Genomic DNA, 22737 nt, shown 5'->3' on the forward strand with positions numbered 1-22737 from the left:
ACTTGTATGCACCATTTGATTCATGCTTAGAGATGGATAGCAGTCTACTATTGGCATCTACTACAGCAATTAGAATGAAAAAGTATATATTTATTGATTTTTGGTGCATATTTTAAACATTTAAATGCGTACTGTTTCACCATAATGTCAGATATCAGCAAAACTTCACCTGTAGTAAGTAGCAGCCGACCATTGGCAACTACTACAGCAATCACAATGAGAAAATGTCAGCAATCAGAATGAGAAAATGCCTTTCAGAAACGAATCTCCAGTGAATATCAAACCTGCTGCTAACTTCTACCCGCTGGCCAGCTGGCATGATCATCTGTTGTCAGGACGTGTGGAACCGGTTACTGAGATTGCCCTGCAACATTGCTGAAAAGTGTAGCAGCCCCATGCATAATGCTATCCCATAATGCTATCTGCCTCCAAAGCAACACAAACAAGCTCCCAATGAAGCACTGCCTACTTTATCAGCAAATCATTTCCTTTGAAGAGGCGATGGAGGAAGCTAAGAAGCTTAAAGGGATATTCCGCCATTTTTGGAAATACGCTCATTTTCCACCTCCCCTCGAGCAAAACAATCGATATTTACCTTGTTCCCGTTCATCCAGCCATTCTGTGAGTCTGGCGATACAACTTTTAGCTTCAGCCTAGCATAGATCATTGAATCTGATTAGACCATTAGCTTCTCGCCTGCTAGCTTCATGTTTAAAAGTGACTAAGATTTCTGGTAATTTTCCCATTTAAAACGTGTCTCCTCTCAAGTTAAAAAGTGCAGTAAGACCAACTGAAAATGAAACCTGCCGTTTTTCTAGGCTGATTTGACATGGAACTACACTTTCATCTGGCGTAATAATCAAGGCAACTTGCAGACTACTGGCACTACTACTGCTTGTTGTCTATGGGGACTATTTTCAGGTGCTGCGTACGATATTACTGCGCCTATGGTACGTTTGCAAGTTGCCTTGATTATTACGCCAGATGAGAGTGTAGTTCCATGTCAAATCAGCCTAGAAAAACGCCAGGTTTCATTTTCAGTTGGTCTTACTGCACTTTCTAACTTGAGAGGAGACACATTTTAAATGGGAAAATTACCAGAAATCCTTGTCACTTTTAAACATGAAGCTAGCAGGCGAGAAGCTAATGGTCTAATCCGATTCAATGATCTATGCTAGGCTGAAGCTAAAAGTTGTATCGCCAGACTCACAGAATGGCTGGATGAACGGGAACAAGGTAAATATCGATTGTTTTGCTCGAGGGGAGGTGGAAAATGAGCGTATTTCCAAAAATGGCGGAATATCCCTTTAAGTATGCGGAATTGTTCTCGAGGGTGCCCGGCTAGTATCCACAGGATACCTGTGGAGATAGATAGATAGTTAGATAGATAGATAGATGTATAGATAGACAGATAGACAGACAGATACTTTATTGATCCCCAAGGGGAAATTAAAGAATAATACTTGCAGATAAATATATGGGATTTTTTTCAAGGTGGTTGATTTCTTGGTATTTCCCCACACAAATCAAACACACAAACCTGGTTTCTTTCATCATATGGATATCTTTCTTTTGTAATATTGATGGTGTTCCTGTGGATATTTATCTTTTGTAATAATGATGGTGTTTACATTTTAGCAAGGCACAGTGTGACCATCATGTTGACTGCCATGAAATGAACACTGCTTCTGATTCCTTCTTTGCATAAATTATTTAAATATGTCTCGAGAGAACATACTGGCTCTACAAGCTCTGAGATTCATGGCTGAAGTTAATCACAAATGTGCAAGCAGGCATACGTTTAAAGGGTGGGTCTACATTTACAAATAAAATATGCATTGCTTGCTAGGTTTCATTTCCTCTTGATTCTCACGCTCATCCTTCAGTCGTCAGGTGAGGCTGAAAGCAGAGATTCTACCAGGTATTGCTACTTGAATTGAAACTGAGGTGAGTACAAAATTGAAATTCCAATTATGAGCACTGTTTTTAATTGGTTTGCAATAAAAACTGATTGATGTAAAAGAGCACAATGTTTAGCCTATATATAGCCTGCACCCAGTGTTCAAATCATCCCATCGTTCCCGGGAAGATGTGATATGTCAGTGTTCTGTCCATCAATTGTGATAATAATAAAATATAATACAATACAATATGATTCAATAGAGCAGCCGGCCTGTTGATAGGTTTATTATATGCATTATGCCGTTTTATTTTCTTATGAAATGTTGAAAAAGGAATGACATAACTTCAGAACTTCTAAACTGAAATTAGAAGAGCAGATAAACACAACCTCTGGATGGCACTCCCTCTTGTCCGAGCATGCACGTTATTGTCATTTAATTTAACATTTAATTTCAGTTCATCTCATTAGGAAATGGATCATAGTTATAGGCAGGCTGATTTTGAGTTTAGCTAGCATTGCCCTGGCCAGAGATATGGGTACCGGTCACTAATGAGCACTTGAAACCCTGAAAGCACCCCAGTTCATGTATAGTTTTAGGTAAACCATAATTAAGTTATTGAAATAAATATTGTAATAAATGAATGTGGCTAAACATTATTTTGGTACATTACTCAATGCTTTCAGTAGTATGAAATACATGGTAGTTCATGCATTCATATAGTGGTCCAAAAACCAATAGTCTTCAGATGAACAGCTCATCACAGTTTTTGAACGATTCTATAAATGAAGGTTATTGCTTTTGAGTAAAGCAACTGAGTTGAATCAGTGCTTCTGAGTCAGCGTGAGTACACAGCAGTTTGCCTTGGCCTTGGTTTCCTGTTCACAAACACAACTGACATGTTTTTCCTGATCAGGAAGTATTTTGGATTTTTTTTGGTTCTGTATATGCCCAGGGCTTATTTTTAATGTCAGAGAGCATTCCGAATTTCAGCATTTGCTCGAGATGGTTGTATGGGCCTCCAACACCCAGAGGACAGCTGACTGATGAAAGGATAAAAATAGAGGACTGAAACCCTTAGGATGCCTAGTATTTCCTACACAGCTTACTGCCTTGCCCTCAATATAGAAGAAGGAAATACAGACACACACAGAACACACAGAGCAATTGAAGCTTTAGGCTACGTTCACATATACACAGGTATTTTGATAAGCAAATAGTTCCTTCCCTTCCCCACTTGTACGTTTTCAAAAAAAATTAGTTGACACTAACCAGTGTTTATGCGGTCAAGAGCATGCCAAACCTGTGTAACAATTTGCCTCTTATTTTAAGAGTACACACTGTCACAACACACACATAAGATTATGGGCGGATACAAGCAACCGCATACAAAAGAAGACCTTAGTTGACTTAGGTTAAATGGGCAGAAGGCCTGTTTACAAACTGTGCCGCTCTCAGTCAACAGGCAAAGTCGAGGTTCCGGTACTGATGTTTATTGTTCACCACTCACTCACAAGACATGGACACAGAAACACCGTAGAACTTAAGAAACAAACAAACACACAAAAGGCTAAATCATATGCTTTCAAACACAAAACCATAAGACTCAAAATGACAAAAAGACAAAGTACATACCACTTTTCCGGCTTGCTGACTAAGAAAGGATTTGACATCTTCTTAAAGCAACAAAGTTACACTTACGAAAGCATTGGCTTTACACAGGTAATGCTACCCCTTGCGTGCGAATGCTCATTCATTCAAAGGCACTTCTTCACCTTACAAACAGGAAGTGACATGTAACAGGAAGTAACATAAAGGACAAGACAACATCAAAATAAATACACCAAAGACAGTCAAATAACATTGAATACAGTGCACATGAATTAATGCAAAATACATAGAAATTCTTATTAAATATTATGTAAAAATACAAAAATACATGTTCTCTTTTTTGACTTTGGGACACACAAACTCAAAGATACATTTAACTAACAAACGAAAGACACAAACCAATTATGTAAATCCATACTGTATTATATGTCATAAACAATGAATGACTTCGTGGCCACCTAGCGCACAACTGATGCACTGAGCTGAAGGCCCGACACAAAGTTTCGTAAAGCAAACACCCCCAAAGTTCAGTGTCTATAAGTCCAAACAAGAAGCATTAGAATCTGACAGTCCAAAACGACAATGAGATCTCCTAGAAACAAAATCTTGCAGTTTGTTGAGTAGTCGTTCCAACACGGGTGTGTAACGCAATCTCAGCATTCGCATACGTTGGAAAAAAGGCATCCTGTTCTTGCTGTAATCCAGTGAGAAAAAAGTAATCCACAAGGAAAGGGTCATGGCAATGCAGCATTTTTGTATATTTGTACGCCCAGGAGGTGTCATTGCAACATATTTTTGCGTATTGAAAGTATGTGCGCACATTTTAGTACATCATGCACAAATGTTACTATACTGCGTGCTCAATTTACAATAAACAATTAAAATGAGAGCACAACTTAGTAAAATGAATGCACTATTTAGTAAAACGTGTGCCCAATTTAGTAAAATAAACACACAATTTAGTGAAAAGAGTGCACGTTTTCTGGATGTATACAAAAAAATATCTTGCAATGATCCCTCCAGGGTTCTGTAATGTTTAATTCAAAATGGCATTTTGATTTGAATTTACATAAAATGCTGGGAAGGTTTTGAGTCTGCTTAACTCATTCACTGCCATTGATGTCTTAAACGTCCATTTGAACACTTACGTTGACTGCCATAGACGTCAATTGCGTTTTTTAATGGGGAGGCCTCATGGGTGGGCTTGGGAACGATCTGGCAGAGTTTCACTAAAAATCAGGCTTGTAAACAGACTGAACTAGCGATCTGAACCGCTAGATGGCGCCAGTGCCATCTGAACGAGTAGTATCTGCCTGCAGAACCATATGTAGAGACATAACAGCAAACACCACCAGATGCAGATCGACCACAGTGGATCTAGTTTGCACGCGGTGACACAATACAGTTATCCCTTTTACCTGCTTAGAATTGCACCACGTCTCACCATACTTGGTCGTGTGACTACCCTGCTGAAAAAAACAGCCTGACCAGCTAAAGGTGGTTTGCTGGTTGACCAGCTTGTTAGACCACCCTTTGATGGTTAACCAGCTAGACCAGCAAAACTCTCGCGAAAACACACCTTCAGCTGGTTTACCCAGCTTATGATGGTAATTCAGCTGGTTTTGATTGTCGTACCACCTTAAGCTGGTCATTTTAGTTGGTGTTGCTGGTCTACATTGCTGGTTTTTACTGGCCACGCCAGCTTATGTTGGTCATTCTAGAAAACCAGCTTGACCATCTTTGTCAAGCTGGACAGGGTGGTCACCAGCATGACCATCTTAAACCAGCTGTATCCCAAACGACAGGCTGGTCACACCAGCACGACCAGCTTCCTCAGATGGTCACGCCAGCATGTCTAGCTGGTGGCCTAACCAGCTACACCAGCAAGACCAGCAATAAGAACTGTGTTTTGGGCAAAGACCAGCTAAAACCAGCTAAAACCAGCTACCAGCCTAAGCTGGTTTCTTGCTGGTTTTTTCAGCAGGGTACTCGTGTAACTGTATTTTAATAGGGAAAACATGGAGGTGTTTGGACAATTCTAACTTCATCTCTGGTTGGAACCCAATGAATGCATTGGGCTAGCTAAGTGCTATCAAAAGGCTGGCTTACATTGCACGATTTTGGTCTGTTTTAACAATTGGCGACTAAATTTCCAAAATCGCGCCCCCGTTATCTAAATCGTTTAGTGTAAGGTGCCAATCTTAATGGTTTTAAGTCCGTCGGAGTCTTTTTCTAGTTTTTTACGACAATATCAAATATGTTTGATATATCAGAAGTCTTTTCAGTCGTGACTCATGCAAATAGTGACGTGAACATTAAAAACCAATAGTGACCTCGGTCAAACACGAAACAGGAAGGGGCAAAATAGACGACAGCTATGATTATTTGTTATTTCATTTCTTATAATTTATTAGTCGGCTATTCTACGTGACAGAACAACTCTATATCTGTTAGTGATCTCACACATCAAACAATGATGCAGAAACGCGAAAAAAATACTTTGATATGAGTAGGCTATCATGTGAGTTCCTGTTGATGATGACGTGTAGCCTAGTGCACGATGGAAATAATTTGAAGGAATCTAGCAGCAGTCTTGTAAATAGTGACCCACAGTCTTTGCAAAATCCTAATCTGAGACTGGCCTGTGACTAGACTGTGACTAAAAACTCAATTAATTGTCTTTAGATGTGAGAGGGTCTGAGACTGTAGCCTTTAAAAAATCTTTTCCAAATCTTTGCAAAGTCTGTCAATGTAAGGTAGGCTAAAGTTCCGCCGCGCGCCAGAGCTAGTGAGTGCACGCATTGACACGTGAGAGGTATGTATCAACTCGTCTTAATTAGGCGAATCGCATAGTTTAATATGAAAAAACGGTGAAGTGTTCTTTAAACAGTGCACGTTACTAGAATTTTAAACCAGCTCTTCTCTTACCAGTAGCCTATAGCCTATAGCCATACTGTAATAATCAGATGTTATGCTCATTTTTGTAGGCTACACCTCACCGGCAAGCATGCACTCAAATGCTGGTTTTGCACATCTACAATAGGCTATTAATTGGCCAGGCTATATAATAGGCTTAGGACTGTATTTTGCCTTCGTGCAACTTTAGTTGTGCTCAATCTAAATGATGATCAGTAAGGATAGGTCATATTACCAAATGGCGAACCTCGAAAATTGTTAAGCCCTGTCCATTACGCACTACAGTTACTGTATATAGGCTATTGTTTTATTTTAGTGTTTTGTATCCACTACCCATGGCAAAAATAGTGGAAACGTTCGCTCTAAACATATGTATTTTCAATCGGCTTTCACAATCGGCTACAGCTGCGCCGATGGTCACCATGAAAACTTGCAATGTCTACAGAACTGCTTTCACTTCCCCGAGTCGCGCACACAACATGCACAACAACATACCGATATTTAGCAAACACATGTATTTCCAGCTCTCAAAACTGATGAGGTCCAGATCTCAGTGGTCTCACAGCTGCCTACAGTCATGCCTAGTAAGCCCAATGATAGCCTAAAGACCTAAACACACCAATCCGACCGGCCGACCGGCGGCAGAAAAGCAGTCGGATTATCAGTCAGGCACTCGTCTCCCCTGTTCGGTCAAAAAAGTGCCACAGAACACACCGAAGCGACGCCGATTGTACGTTTGGCGTGTGCGTGACGTGTGATACATTACCCATAACTGCAGGCTTCAGTCAGCCGAGTAGATTATCATCAGAGACGGTTTATAAAGCAACTACACAATCTTTGTTAACATGCTGGATTCGCGGAACTAATTGCCACTAGTTTTCGGACTTCTGAAGAAAATAATTATATAGTGTGTATTTTATTGCCATTGCTTGTGTATGACGCCATCGAAACACTCTCTTGGCAAGGAATAAACAACTTCTCGCCCGTTAACTTAGGCCGCGTTCAGACTGCAGAAGAATCTGATTCAAATCTGATTCCTACTCATATCTCATTTGGATATGGCTCTGTTCAGACTGGGTCACATTAGTAACAGATCTGACAGGTTGCTGTAGCAACGAAAACAAACATTTCTGCCATCTGGAGGAAATACTTGCTAATTTGGTGTGATTAAACATAGAACAATACAACTAGGTGAGTGTTCATTGAATGCATGCATACGTGTGCACATTTGCGCAACAGAAACCGAAACTAATCAATGGCAAGCTCCGCTTCAAACTGTTGGAAGGCTATTTAATTATTAACGGCATTTAATAGAACAATGTGGATTTGTGCAACTTCCATAGAAACAGAGCAGAGACTGTGATATAATGCTCTATTAGCATTGAGTATTGTTAAAGGGATATTCCGCCATTTTTGGAAATACGCTCATTTTCCACCTCCCCTCGAGCAAAACAATCGATATTTACCTTGTTCCCGTTCATCCAGCCATTCTGTGAGTCTGGCGATACAACTTTTAGCTTCAGCCTAGCATAGATCATTGAATCGGATTAGACCATTAGCTTCTTGCCTGCTAGCTTCATGTTTAAAAGTGACTAAGATTTCTGGTAATTTTCCCATTTAAAACGTGTCTCCTCTCAAGTTAGAAAGTGCAATAAGACCAACTGAAAATGAAACCTGGCGTTTTTCTAGGCTGATTTGACATGGAACTACACTCTCATCTGGCGTAATAATCAAGGCAACTTGCAAACTACTGGCACTACTATTGCTTGTTGTCTATGGGGACTATTTTCAGATGCTACATGATATCACTGCGCCCATGGTACGTTTGCAAAAAAGTTAAATACTGCCACTGCGACCATGAAAACAGAAAATGTCGGAGTGGTGGGACTTTTTCCATAAAGAGACTATGCCTCCACTAGGACAATTGGACGTCAATGTCGAAGTGGGGATATGTCGGATTGAATGGCAGATACCGTTGCTAAGTCTACCGTCCTGTTCAGAGTCTGTAACGGCCATCAGAGTCCCTAGCAACCTTGAAGAGACTGATGAAATAACAGTGCAATTGTTGTTGACATACTCCCGAAACGCTAGAGGTAAAACGTTGATTTTCACAAAAACATCGTTTTCTCCTTTTTTTGGTTCTACTGCCGATTACTAAAGAACGGTAAACGATAGAAACAAACCGTTTTTTCCGGGTGAAAGAAGAGAGTCTACTCTTTCTTATGGTACCTTCGGTGTTTACATATTCATAAAGCTCATCGTTCGGTGGATCTTGGAGAAACAGTCAAAATGCTGTAAAACATCTGGCAGTCTGGAGCGCTCTGCACTGAAAATGGCTGGCAGTGAATGAGTTAAGAAGGCACTCCTTGTCCTCCAGGAGCCTGTACACAGCACATGTTTGATAAAAGGTAATTAAGTGTCTACCTTTACTCCTTTGATTTTTGCAGAAATTAACAAGGGATTTATGATGCCATTTACAAATGTTAGTTATGGAGACGTTATGGTGTGATTTGTTTCGTTTTTAACTCTAAAGCCCTATTCGCACGGGATTAGTATTACCTGTGGACCTCTGGTCATTTTCAAATCATCGCCCCACCTCTGTGTTACTTGCAGCGCATTCGCACGGGATAAGCAAAAGCCCTATTCGCACGGGATTAGTATTACCTGTGGACCTTTGGTGATTTGTGATAATTGCGGAGAATGCCTGAGATCTTAGTCCCGTGCGAATGTGCCATGTCTGTAATTTGTGAAGTAAAAATTCCGCCGCAAATTACCTACTGTATTTCGCCAAACACAGACGTCCGGTGATAATACTAATCCCGTGCGAATCTGCATCTCAGTGATTGCTACTGCAATTGCATATCTTTTCTACTTTCTGCGTTGTTTTCGGACGTTAGCATACGACATATCCGGGTGTAATGTCAGTGAAAATAGAGTGATTTACAGACTTTGCTTATCCCGTGCGAATGCGCTGCAAGTAACACAGAGGTGGGGCGATAATTTGAAAATGACCAGAGGTCCACAGGTAATACTAATCCCGTGCGAATAGGGCTAAAGTCTGTAAATTACTCTATTTTCACTGACATTACACCCGGATATGTCGTATGCTGACGTCTGAAAACAACGCAGAAAGTAGAAAAGATATGCAATTGCAATAGCAATCACTGAGATGCAGATTCGCACGGGATTAGTATTATCACCGGACGTCTGTGTTTGGCGAAATACAGTAGGTAATTTGCGGCGGAATTTTTACTTTACAAATTACAGACATGGCACATTCGCACGGGACTAAGATCTCAGGCATTCTCCGCAATTATCACAAATCACCAAAGGTCCACAGGTAATACTAATCCCGTGCGAATAGGGCTAAAAACGTTAAAAGTAAAGTCCCCTGTAGGCCTAGCTAGCTTATATTTGAGACAATATTTTTAGCACATGATCATGTAGTAATGTTATGATCATGGTTAAGATTGGATTGTTATAATTGGCTCTATACATTGCTGAACGATATCGCGTCTACTAGTGATATGATGATGATGAGGAGGAGGATGAAAATTATGGTGATTATTGTTATTTTTAGGAATACCAAGTTGCCCATTAGCATGTTACCCCACTCTGCCTTACTCCATTTCCTCCAGTGCCCCCTGCCGCCTCCTCCTCCACCTCCTCCTCCTCCACCTGCTGCACCTCCTCCTCCACGCCAGCACAGTCTGTTCCCACTTCATCTGTGACGCCACACTTTGTTTTTGTTGTTGTAAATTATGCCTGGATCCACATTTAGATTGTGCGCCACATGCCAGGCCCACATCTGGGTGGCATGCACGAGGTGCAGGGAGTGTGGAGCTGACCAGCCCACGAGACCAGCAGCTGAGGATCCAGAGCATCCAACACTAGTGGCCTGTGGCCTGGTGAGTACACTTAAGGCTGGCTTACATTGCACGATTTTGGCCTGTTTTAACAGTCGGCGACTAAATTTCCAAAATCTTGGGAGTTGTACTAGAATCGCAGCGTGCTCCCATCATCTAAATCGTTTAGTGTAAGGTGCCAATCTTAGCGGTTTTAAGTCCGTCGGAGGCAGTCTTTTTCTAGTTTTGCCGTTACGACAATATCAAACATGTTTGATATTATCGGAAGCCTTTTCAGTCGTGGCTCATGCAAATATTGATGTGAACATTAAAAACCAATAGTAACCTCGCGTGAACACGAAAACAGGAAAGGTCAAAATAGGCGACAGCTGTAGCCTATATGCAGTGCTTAATTTGTAAAGTGGGAGGTGCCGGAACGCAGATGATGGGTGGATCCGGCGACTCAAAAATAAATAAATTAATTAACTAATTAATTAATAAATAAATAAAGGGTACGCGGGACGACGACGCACAAGGATTCTGTGTGCACTAGCCTACAATTAAACCAGTTAACGAGTGCGGAGACAGAGTGCAGATTCGCATGTTTAAGGCTTTATTTCGCCAACACTGCAAGACAGTAAGCTAGCCAAGGTTTTTTTTAACCACAACGGACAACGCTCAGAGTAAAAGGATGAACTCCAAACAAGCACACAATAGGCCTACTCACTCAAAGTTCGCCCGTTAACTCTCCAGACACACGTTAACGCAACACAATATATTGAGAGTACCAGCAGAGAATGATTAAGACTTCATTTTACTTACACATATATCTTATTTGTCCAAAACAGCCCATACAGTATCCATAGATACACACCTGCCTCTATTTCCCTACTCCTCAGATCCCGTGCCGATATGTCCCTTGGCAATCCATGATTTCACGTAGGGAATGGGATTGAACCGGGTAGCTTAAGCAGTGGGCCGACAAGGCCAATAGAGAGTTTTGAGGAGATGGTAGAGGGGGAAAGAGATGCTCTATTTGCTGCGCAAATCAAGTTAATCTGCGAAAAACCCCGCTCATGCACTTGAGATGGGGACAGTGTTGACCGCGGCCAAAAGGTCCGAACGAACCAAGCGCGCGGGAACCTCTTTTTGACCAGGGGTGCTGAATAACAAAATAATGAAGAATGTCCAACGATTTCTCCCTGCTATACATGTTTTGGATTTTGACTGCTAAATACGTCATTAGCGCGGTGTACGGTTGAGGGCAAGACGTTTCATAGCCTGTCCTTTGCAACCACAAATTCTAATGTTCTACAAATGCGACAGCACCAGGCGCGTCGCTATAGGTGTTCAAAAGATAAGGGGCTATACCTCGGCAGACCCTTCCATTTTCCGGGGGTCCGGGGGGTTTTCCCCCGGGAACATTTTAAAATTGGGCTGTGAAAGATGCGATTTCAACATAGTTTGAGAAGGAAAGTAAGGCCAGGTCCCGGATCTCAAATTAAGCCTTGAATAGCTGCCGGATCCAACGTCGGAGGTTCCGGCTCAAATTAAGCACTGCCTATATGATTATTTGTTATTTCATTTCTTATAATTCATTAGTCGGCTATTCTATGAGACAGAACAACTATATCTGTTAGTGATGTCACACATCAAACAATGCTGCAGAAACGCGAAAAAATTACTTTGATATGAGTAGGCTATCATGTGAGTTCCTGTTAATGATGACGTGTAGCCTATTGCACGATGGAAATAATTTGAAGGAATCTAGCAGCAGTCTTGTAAATAGTGACCCACAGTCTTTGCAAAATCCTGGCCTGTGACTAGACTGTGACTAAAAACTCAATAAATTGTCTTTAGATGTGAGAGGGTGTGAGACTGTAGTCTTTCAAACATCTTTTCCAAATCTTTGCAAAGTCTGTCAATGTAAGGTAGGCTTTAGGGAGAAGGCTAATGGCCAGGGGCCTCATTTATAAAGACTGCTATGCACAAAAAAGTTGCGTGAACGGGGCTGAAATGTGCGTACGCACCTTATACCGTCAACGTCAGGATTTATAAAGAAAATCTATGCGTGAAAAGATGCGCAATTCTACGCATCCTTTGGACAGTCCGTAAAGCTTATGCAAAGTTTTTCATGCATGAAAATAAGCGACATCTAATGGTGACATCACAAAATAAAGCTCAGAGGGCATTAAAAAGTATCTCAACACTTCAATATTTTATTAAGTTACTACCTTCGTGATCACTATCATTCATTCATATCACAGGCTATGAGATTTGTAGCCAAGACAGCCAACAAATAGGCCTAAGTTAACACTAAACTGCAAACGTTTTCACGTTTTCAGTAAGTCACGTTTGGTAATATTGATATTGATGTTCCTTAATATTAGTATTATAGCCTAAATGCCTCTCCCGACAGTGCAAGGCTACTTGCGCTGCTAGTCTAGACTAGAAAAGTACTCCGAGAGCGCCGATATCTTGCCAACAAACAGCCAAGCATAACAAACCGAAAACATAACTTCCTTGGCCGAGGTAACAGTTCATGTTCATATAGTGTCCATAACGCGAAATTCATTCGAATTAATGCAAATTGGTTTCTGTTGACTTCAGCTGACATTGACACCCACGGATGTGTACGGAGATATTGCTTTCGTGAACCAAATATAAGCGCCTATAGTAATAAGAGGCCATAAAACCTTTTCCATAATTGTCTCTTAGGTTGTATTCTATTAACGCCTACCGTTCAAGCATCTACACTCACCGTACGTCTTTTCTCTCATTTGGGCCACAAATTACTAGGCTGCAAGATATTCCGAGACAGCCAGAAACTCATCTGACATAAAATAATGTCGACATATGCTGTCAATCAATAAAAGTCCAGCCACTATGACGGTTCCTCCAATCATCATACAGAAGCTCGGCGTCCGAGCCATCCCACTCTCCCATTCACCCCAGAGAAGCCCTGGAAATGACGATTTTGTGGCGATTATACAATAAACATCTAGCTTTTTCTGCACTGAGACCAGCCCACTCTGTAGTGCCATCAAAGTCCATTGAAGCCGAGCGTCTATGGGGCTTTTAATGGATCGTGTCGTCACAACAATGTATTGGGCATGCAAAATCGCGAAAGATGGCCGGCAAAATCTTATTGCGAAATGAAACTATGGCTATATAACGATACAGCCATGACGATGAACACTTTCTTAGCATGGTCTAGTTGCAATAGTAGGCTGGCTAATGTAGCCTAATATAGTCATTATTTGATGCAATAGTAGGCTGGCTAATGTAGCCTAATATAGTTATTATTTGATGCAATTTACCGTGATATTTTAGAGGAGGCTGAGCTTCCCCTGCACTCTTGGAGCAATCGCCTCTGAAGAACTCCTCCACCTCTCTTGTGGTGTTCCCCAAGGTTCACTTCATGGTCCCCTTCTCTTGAATCTACAATCTACCACTTGGGCAGATCACTCATCAACATGACCTTTCCTCTCCCTACGCAGCTGTCATCAAGGTCCATCTCAGGACTTACTCCCCTACAGATCCCCCTCCAAACATATGAACTGTATATTACATGGAAAGGTTTAGATGCACATTTCTGTTTAAACACTGAAGAAAATGACATTTTCCTGGGGCCTATTTCACAAAACCAGAGTAAGTAGATCCAAGATAAGTGACGACACACGCGGTTGACCAAGCCTGGTCAAAGTAAACATGCTAAATACGTTTCACTAATGCTGAGCGCAGATGAGTTGAGGCGGCTAGGTCAAGACAGGTGTAAGTTATTCGGTATGCGTGCTCGTTCTCGTTTCTCCCCCAAATAACTCACGGTGGGAATAAAAAAGACGCGAAAAATAGCGTTTTGCACACAAAGTGAACAACCGCTTTTGATATAGACTAACAACGAGGTAAAGTTGTACTTTTTTGGATGGGAATCATGAGTATTCCTGTTACATAGCGAGAGTAGGTGTGGCAGATCAACTGAATGCAAAATTTACGTATGCACCCACTTGTGAGAGCTTTGTCTCAGCACGCAACGTCATTAAGAAAGCTCTTTGCCACCGCAAAGATGCACAAAGTATGTCCTATATTATCTTAATTTGTCTTAAAAGCCGAATTAGTTGAAAACACCCTCGAAAAATGTCCCCTCCACTTCCAACCAATTACTACAGTAGGCTATATCAAACGTCCGTCAAGAAAGAAGCAAACAACGAGTATGTTATTAATTATAAGGCCACCAGAATTTAAATGACACCCATATGGTATAGGCAGCCATTCTGCTGTGTTTTGCGAGTAAATACATGTAGCAAATAATATATAAATGGAATACAGCTCTTTGAAAAAATCGCAAGGAGGTCTGATTTGACTGACAGCTAGCAGAACCAATCAGATAATGTAATTACCATTAGAATTAACTTAGCTTGGCTGTTAGCCTGGTCGGGAGCAGGTTAGCTTCCAAGTATAAATTCCCATGGTAACTTATATGTGATCTCTTCTGTGAAACCAAGTCAAGGCTATGTTCATCCAGGATAACCCAGTAAGCCTGCCTAAATCCCCTATCTTGGTTTTGTGAAATACCCCCCTGGTTGGTCCCAAATCCCTACTCTCTAGTCTAAACCATCTGACCTTTCTGTCAACATTGCTACATTCATCAGTCTGCACCTGGGGAGGCAGCTGTTTGAGTGGGTCAATGGACAAAAAGAAGCCATGGAAGAGAGAGAAAGATTATAAGAAATAGGTAAATATAAAATTGTGGTAAGGTTACAGAACATTACGGAGTTGGCAGGAGAAGTCCAGAGGTAAGGCAAGTTGCAGCTCAAAATTGTAATTCTATTGCATATTGCATATTTTGTACATATCCTATGAATAAACCCGTACTGTGGAGTTACAGAGTTTGTGGTTTGCTTTTATTTCAGTTGTGTATTTAGGCTAAGTTGTAGCCACATAGCTCGCTATATAACTGTGAAGCTTGGCTAAATTATGCTAATGTTTACTTGAATGAATTTTATGAGCCATTAGATGGCCTTTCCCATCAAGGGAGATTCAAAATAAAACAGCAAGGCATATGTACGTAAGAATAGTCACATACTATTATTGGTAATAACACTAGTCGGCTACCAAATAGCATATTTAACCCTCCAAAGTGAACTGGAAAAATGTAAGCTTAGTTCTTCTAACCAAGCCAGCTGCCATGTCTCAGAACCCTAACGAGGGCTATATTATTAGGTCTACTCTAGGCTTTGAGATATACTGTATTTGTTCCTCATAACAATATAGCCGCAATAATATGTATTTAATAATTTACCATTTTGATCAGAGCTTCCCCTATTCCAAAGAGCAGCTACCGCCACTGGAGTTGTTGTGTCGTAAAGTGTTGTCTAGTTGTGAAGTAGCTGTGGCAGCTGTGGTAGCTGTGGCCTACTGGTTAGGGCTTTGAGTTTACAACTGGAGGTGCCGGTTTGATCCCCGTCCAGTCCACGGCTGAAGTGCCCTTGAGCAAAGCACCTAACCACACACACACACACACACACACGAGCCAAGCACCTAACCCCTCACACACACACATGAGCAAAGCACCTAACCCCTCACACACACACACACACACACACACTTGAGCAAAGTGTGCGGGTTAGCGTGTGCTTCGCCTCACTGTGTGTTCACTGTGTGCTGTGTGTGTTCACTAATTCATGGATGGGATGAATGCATGGGATAAAAGGGTAATATCAGCGATTCCAATAGCTGATAGGCTAAATTTGATACTGTTTCATTCATGTTGCAGTCATTCCTAAACAGGTAATTCCTAAACCATTGAAATTCATTACATTACATTTGAATTGCTGAATTAACTTTTTCCTTTAACTGTCATTATAGCTCCCAGTGCTGTTAGTAATGGCTGAGAAGACAGAAGGAAAGTCATCTCCATTTAGCCTGTCATTCACCTCTCCCAAATGTGAATCTAACCTCCTGTCCTCACCCGAGAAAGGAAAGGCAATAATTGCACCTCCAACATTTGTTATATCTCCAAGTGGAAATGGTGAGATAAACCAAAGATCATTGATTAAAGTATTTAACATATCGGGGCAATTGCTCTGTTGCTAGTTTGGAGTTTAACACAGTTTTAAACAGGAGTTGAAAGTTGGAGCTTAAAACCGTGTCCAAAAAACTCCAAAGTAGCAATAGAGCAATTGCCTCATGTTCAGCTGGTGATCAGGCATGCAAAGCGGTGTTTCCAGAGCCGCATCTAAAACGTGTCTGATCAGCAACGAAGGCGTGAAAGTAGCCCCTATGGGTTTAATAAACATCCGTGGAAGCTAAATGTTGCCAAAGACGCAACGTGAACAGAACGCGCACGCCGAGTAGCCTGTTGTGAGCGCAGATAGATGTGTCTGAGATGTCAGGAATAGTGATCCTGGTGAGGAGAGATGCCGAGGGATGTCACAGGTGGGCTAGTTGAAACGTTCAACTTCTATTAGAAAAATACGCTGAGATTAGTGTAGCAACGTAGCATAGGTTGTTTTCTTCTAATGTTATGAAAGCTAGCGAAATTAGACAAAAATTTAGACATAAGAGTTATTTTGATGAAGAATACGTGCAGTTTGAGACATCTAAATCGGCGAAAGGTGAAGCAAATGGGCAGACTTTATCAGTAGCCTATATCAAAGGATATCCCTGCTGAAAAAAACAGCAAGAAACCAGCTTAGGCTGGTAGCTGGTTTTAGCTGGTTTTAGCTGGTCTTTGCCCAAAACACAGTTATTATTGCTGGTCTTTGCTGGTGTAGCTGGTTAGGCCACCAGCTAGACATGCTGGCGTGACCATCTGAGGAAGCTGGTCGTGCTGGTGTGACCAGCCTGTCGTTTGGGATACAGCTGGTTTAAGATGGTCATGCTGGTGACCAGCCTGTCCAGCTTGACAAAGATGGTCAAGCTGGTTTTCTAGAATAACCAACATAAGCCGGCGTGGCCAGTAAAAACCAGCAATGTAGACCAGCAACACCAACTAAAATGACCAGCTTAAGGTGGTACGACAATCAAAACCAGCTGAATTACCATCATAAACTGGGTAAACCAGCTGAAGGTGTGTTTTCGCGAGAGTTTTGCTGGTCTAGCTGGTTAACCATCAAAGGGTGGTCAAATAAGCTGGTTAACAAGCTGGTCAACCAGCAAACCACCTTTAGCTGGTCAGGCTGGTTTTTTCAGCAGGGATGTGACAGTTGAATTAAATGCTCATAAACTGGGCTGTTCGTTTTGTCCAGTTCAGAGCTATTGATTGACATGATAATGCTGTCTTTAAGAAACGTTGGGCCCTGTAACTCGAATCCCCTAAGACCTTACGCATATCGTAAGCCTATCGTGAACAGATATGTAACTCAAATGATTCGCTTGTAGGCCTAACGTAACTTAAAAAAAGTTGTGACTGCTTCAGACCACACGTAACGCACGTAACCGTTTGAGTTCCGTGAGTGACTTGCGACAAGTTTCAGTTACACCCATTATGATTTACGAGTTTGCAAGCTATGCGTAACGTAAAATGATATTTGATTTTCAAGTTACAGGACCCTGATCAGTAGCCTAGTCTGTGCCTACAGGTACAGTTTAACCTAATATAAAGACAGATCACATAATTTGTTGGTTAGTTAAACACACTAGCACAATATACAATCTGTAATAGCCTAGGCTGCAGGTTAAAACATTTATAAACAATTTTACAAATTAAAGCCTTATCTGCTCATATTTTACCTCCGCCAAGGAGGTATATGTTTTCATCGGGGACCGACCGGCGTTTGTCTGTCTGTTTGTCTGTTTGTTTGTTTGTTAGCAAAATAACTCAAAAATATATATATATCCCGCTCGCGCACTTGTCTCACCTTGACCAGTTTGCATGCCTGGGTGACGTTTTGTCTTTTTCTTCCTTTCTTCATCAAACTTATAATTAGTGCCCCTCTTCATCAAACCTATTCAATAAATAAAGACTTATATCTAATTGTGACTTTCTCTGGCAGCCTGTCGTGGGTCAGAGGAATCTCCATGGAGGCAGCTGGACTGGTCTGCAGGGTAATACTAAAATATTCTCTGTTGTCTTATTGCCACAAGTGCTGTTGTTCCTTATTGCTTATTACTGTCTGTCTTAGTGGTCAGTGACACTATGTAGCACCATGATTCTCAGTATTTCTAAAGTATATATGAAGGGTTCAGATGCAAAAGCCTCTAAATCCGTCTGACCACTTTTCTTTTAAATGAGCATTTTGTATCAGGCTCCTATAGGGTTTCGCCTACAAATCAATATTTCAGACCAGGAAGAGAATGGTATTTAGTGAGTTTTGAAGCTAAATTATTGAATTAACTTACACTATATGTGAAGAGCATTCACTCACCATCATTATCTCATTTTTGACAAAAAGTGGATTTAGAGGCTTTTGCATCTGAACTCTTCATATTTATCTTTTCTCCTATCGTTCTATAATTTACAAGTTATTTTCTATTGGAGTAGAATGTATCAATAATCTGCTGATTCTAAGGGTTGGTGTGTTGTAGTGTGAGTGTAGTACTGTCTTTATTATGTCACAGTGTCACCTACTGGTCATTGAAAATGCACCAATGCAAGGGTGAATTTCTCGAAAATTATTTTGTGATTCTATTTTGAGTTTTTTGGTGTTGTTGGCCTGTGGAAAAAACAATTTCATTGGAATTTGCTCTGGAAAAGCTGCAGAAAGAAAGAGAGGCATAACAGATGAATGCTGCTTTTATTTTGACATTTGACCTGAGTTCAGGCCTGTTGTTGCAATAGCCGCATAGCTAATAGGCCAAAGCTTTAGGCCATGTTCAGATACAATATGTGTAAAACTTATGTTCTTAAATTCAAATAAATATTGAATACGTTGGACCCAGTTCTTAATTTGGCCCACTGTGTATTTGAGTTTGACTCCCCTGATCTTGAATTTCCCCATGGGGATCAATAAAGTATCTATCTATCTATCTATCTATCTATCTATTGTCACAGAAGGACTCTGGTAGAAACCATTCGCTCATATGAGCCGGCCCTTGGCTCAGTTCCTGCTGCTCGAGTTCTTCTGGTTGGTCCGGTCGGAGTTGGCAAGTCCAGTTTCATCAACTCCATTCAGTCCGTGTTCTATGGACGCGTTGTGAACCGGGCCATTGTGGGAACATCTATCAACTCATCTGTCAGCTTCACCAAGCAGGTACGGAAAGGGACCATGGCAGCTGAGATGGTGGGGGTGGAGTATGAATTCTTATTGGTTGGGGATCATCTACTTCTCTATGATTATATGGGGGTTTGATAGCCACAACACAAGCACTCATGCTGGGAGTAGGAATAGCCCCTGTATGGTAGGTTCCTCTCTGGGTGCGGCTGTATGTGGGTGTAGGTTCCTCTCTGGGTGCGGCTGTATGTGGGTGTAAGTTCCTCTATGAAAGCTGTTCACTGAGAGTGAGTACAGCAGTATCACATTATCAAGCCATGCTAAAGGATCAAACAACAAAGTGCATCTTATTTTACCTCCATAGCTGCAGTCGTTTCAGCTGTTCAGCAGCAGGGAGCGAGATGGAGAGAGGATGGCTCTGGTCCTGTCTGACATGGTGGGACTCGGGGAGAACAACAGCCTCACGCTTCACGACATTCTGGCCGTCATCAAGGGGCACGTTCCAGAGGGACACACGGTACTGAACACTCTTCCCAAACTATCGAGGACTAATAAGGACATTTAATAGAAACAAAGCAACTCACTTAGGGCACCTAAGTGGCCAGCAGCGGCACTGCCTTCAGCTGGTTTACCCAGTTTAAGATTGTAATTCAGCTGGTTTTGCTTGTCATATCACCTCATTTTAGCTGGTTTTGCAAGTCTTACATTGTTGGTTTAACCATGCCATGTTGGTCCTTCTAGTAAATCAGCATGACCATCTTACACCCCTACTGCAAAAAACAGCAAGGGCCTCTCTCAACATCCCTCCTCGATCCCGATGCTCGGTCCTCCAGAATCGTTTCCACTGATCTATAATTAGCACTGGATAGACTGTCCCATTGTTGCCGTCCCATCATTCTTTATCTAGATCAGTGAGGACGAGGACTGAGGAAGGAAGGGAGGATGTATAAAAGACGAAAGAGGGGCACCCCAAGGAACCAGCTTATTCTGGTAGATGGTTTTAGCTGGTCTTCCAGCTATTTCTGGTCTTTACTGGTGTAGCTGGTTTGGCCAGCAGGTGGACATGCTGGCGTGACCATCTGAGAAAGCTGGTCATGCTGGTGTGACCAGCCTGTCATGTGAGATACAGCTGGTATAAGATAGTCATGCTGGTGACTACCCTGCTGAAAAACCAGCCTTTCTTGCTGTTTTTTTCAGCAGGGCCTTCACGTGGTTCTAATATGCTTCTGTAGTAATGAGATGGTAAGATTAAAAGAATAAATTCAATATCTTTAAATTAAATTAAATATCATTCTCATTTGATATCTGACCATGAAACCTTTAATATAATATAATATAATATAATATATATATATATATATATATATATATATATATATATATATATATATATATATATATATATATACTGTATATATATATCCCTGCTGAAAAAAACAGCAAGAAACCAGCTTAGGCTGGTAGCTGGTTTTAGCTGGTTTTAGCTGGTCTTTGCCCAAAACACAGTTCTTATTGCTGGTCTTTGCTGGTGTAGCTGGTTAGGCCACCAGCTAGACATGCTGGCGTGACCATCTGAGGAAGCTGGTCGTGCTGGTGTGACCAGCCTGTCGTTTGGGATACAGCTGGTTTAAGATGGTCATGCTGGTGACCAGCCTGTCCAGCTTGACAAAGATGGTCAAGCTGGTTTTCTAGAATGACCAACATAAGCTGGCGTGGCCAGTAAAAACCAGCAATGTAGACCAGCAACACCAACTAAAATGACCAGCTTAAGGTGGTACGACAATCAAAACCAGCTGAATTACCATCATAAACTGGGTAAACCAGCTGAAGGTGTGTTTTCGCGAGAGTTTTGCTGGTCTAGCTGGTTAACCATCAAAGGGTGGTCAAACAAGCTGGTTAACAAGCTGGTCAACCAGCAAACCACCTTTAACTGGTCAGGCTGTTTTTTTCAGCAGGGATATCTTTCTTATTGGTCATCTGACCAATGGTTAACCTTTAATATAAACATTAAATTAAATATCTTTCTCATTTTTCATCTGACCATAAAACCTTTATCTATGAGTCCTGTTGCCTTCTGATCAAGATTACATTTTGATCATGTGGTCAACATTTTTAATGATGCTGTAAGGCTAGACCTGAATGGTGTTGACTAGTTCTCTTGATCTCTCTCTCTAGTTCAGTGCTATGACCTGAATGGTGTTGTTGACTAGTTCTCTATCTCTCTCTAGTTCAGTGCCTGCTGTCCTGTAGTGTCGGACACACCAGGCTATGTGAAGGAGCCCTCCCTTGCAGAGAAGGTCCACTGTGTGGTCTTTGTGGTCAGCGCGGCAGAGATCTCCTCCTACTCTGAAAACATGAAGTCCACCTTCCACCAGCTCAGAGAGCACATCAGCGCACTGGGTGAGTGTGTGTCTACTAGCTACAATATCTAACGATGGTGGTGTGTGAGTGTGTGTTTGGCAGCCTGTCAAGGAGAGAAGAATCTGTCATGTGAAATCCTGTTTTCCAGGGAAGGGAGGGAGGAGGATGGGGGTCATGTCGTAGTCACTAATAATGATCCAAGCATTCTGAAAATTTACCTGTAGCCTTATCATTCCTATTGCATTGATAAAAATAACATGGAGCAAGTTTGATCCCCGCCTGAGAATGTAAATGTTACAGGTGTACAGCAGGTGGCACTGTTGACTCATGTGGATAAAGTCTGTGCCAAACCCAGTGATGTCTCCCAGGTGTACAATGGCTCACTTTTGAAACAAGAGGTAAGACCTGTACAACTGGCACAGTCTGTGGGTTAGGGAGGTTTTAACCTGTGACACTTTGTGGGAAGTGTCTTTAATAAATCCTATCATCATATAAATCAATAAAGGGTGACCTGAAAAGTATCTCTGTTCCCCATCCTCTATGGCCGCTCCTGTCCTCTGTGCGGCCAGATGCTGAAGGCTGGTGCTCTGCTGGGCATGCCTCTGTCCCCCATGGTGACTGTGTGTGTGTGTGTGTGTGTGTGTGTGTAGATGCTGAAGGCCGGTGCTCTGCTGGGCATGCCCCTGTCCTCCATGGTGCCGGTGAAGAACTACTCTGAGGAGCTGGAGCTGGAGCCACACACAGACACGCTGCTGCTCACAGCGCTGGAGCACGTGCTGCTGAGTGTTGACCTCTACCTCAGAGACCACCCAGACAGAGCCGCCAGTTCTGCCTCTGCAAGTTCGTAGAGGAACAAAATAAAGCATCTACATTTTCTTACAGCTTCATGTGTCCAGGAGATGGATTTCTAGTTGTTGGTATTTTATATATTCATCTTCCTTTACTGTA

The 22737-nt window shown here is 41.8% G+C and overlaps 1 protein-coding gene across 2 annotated transcripts; it reads left to right on the forward strand.

Moving 5' to 3' along the window:
- Nucleotides 1-1867: 1867 nt before the first annotated feature.
- Nucleotides 1868-22677, forward strand: LOC134102794 (interferon-induced protein 44-like). Of its 2 annotated transcripts, XM_062557032.1 has the most exons (8): nucleotides 1869-1947; nucleotides 16142-16304; nucleotides 18271-18322; nucleotides 19269-19467; nucleotides 19793-19945; nucleotides 21657-21828; nucleotides 22090-22187; nucleotides 22440-22677. In XM_062557032.1, the coding sequence occupies exons 2-8, from the start codon at nucleotides 16160-16162 to the stop codon at nucleotides 22635-22637; spliced, it is 1017 nt and encodes a 338-aa protein (XP_062413016.1). In that variant the 5' UTR covers nucleotides 1869-1947; nucleotides 16142-16159; the 3' UTR covers nucleotides 22638-22677. The 2 variants fall into 2 exon arrangements, with proteins under 2 accessions (XP_062413017.1, XP_062413016.1); XM_062557033.1 differs by lacking the exons at nucleotides 16142-16304; nucleotides 18271-18322 and having other exon boundaries at nucleotides 1868-1947.
- The last annotated feature ends 60 nt before the right edge of the window (nucleotides 22678-22737 follow it).

Source organism: Sardina pilchardus, chromosome 15 (assembly GCF_963854185.1).
Source record: "Sardina pilchardus chromosome 15, fSarPil1.1, whole genome shotgun sequence".
NCBI classification, from domain to species: Eukaryota; Metazoa; Chordata; class Actinopteri; order Clupeiformes; family Clupeidae; genus Sardina; species Sardina pilchardus.

What these genes read in the sequence shown, in the direction of transcription:
- LOC134102794 (XM_062557032.1), top strand. Translation starts at nt 16,160, where the DNA reads ATGGCTGAGAAGACAGAAGGAAAGTCATCTCCATTTAGCCTGTCATTC. An exon ending in TATATCTCCAAGTGGAAATG is followed by an intron (nt 16,305 to 18,270) that starts GTGAGATAAACC and finishes TTTCTCTGGCAG; the next exon opens with CCTGTCGTGGGTCAGAGGAA. An exon ending in CAGCTGGACTGGTCTGCAGG is followed by an intron (nt 18,323 to 19,268) that starts GTAATACTAAAA and finishes CTATTGTCACAG; the next exon opens with AAGGACTCTGGTAGAAACCA.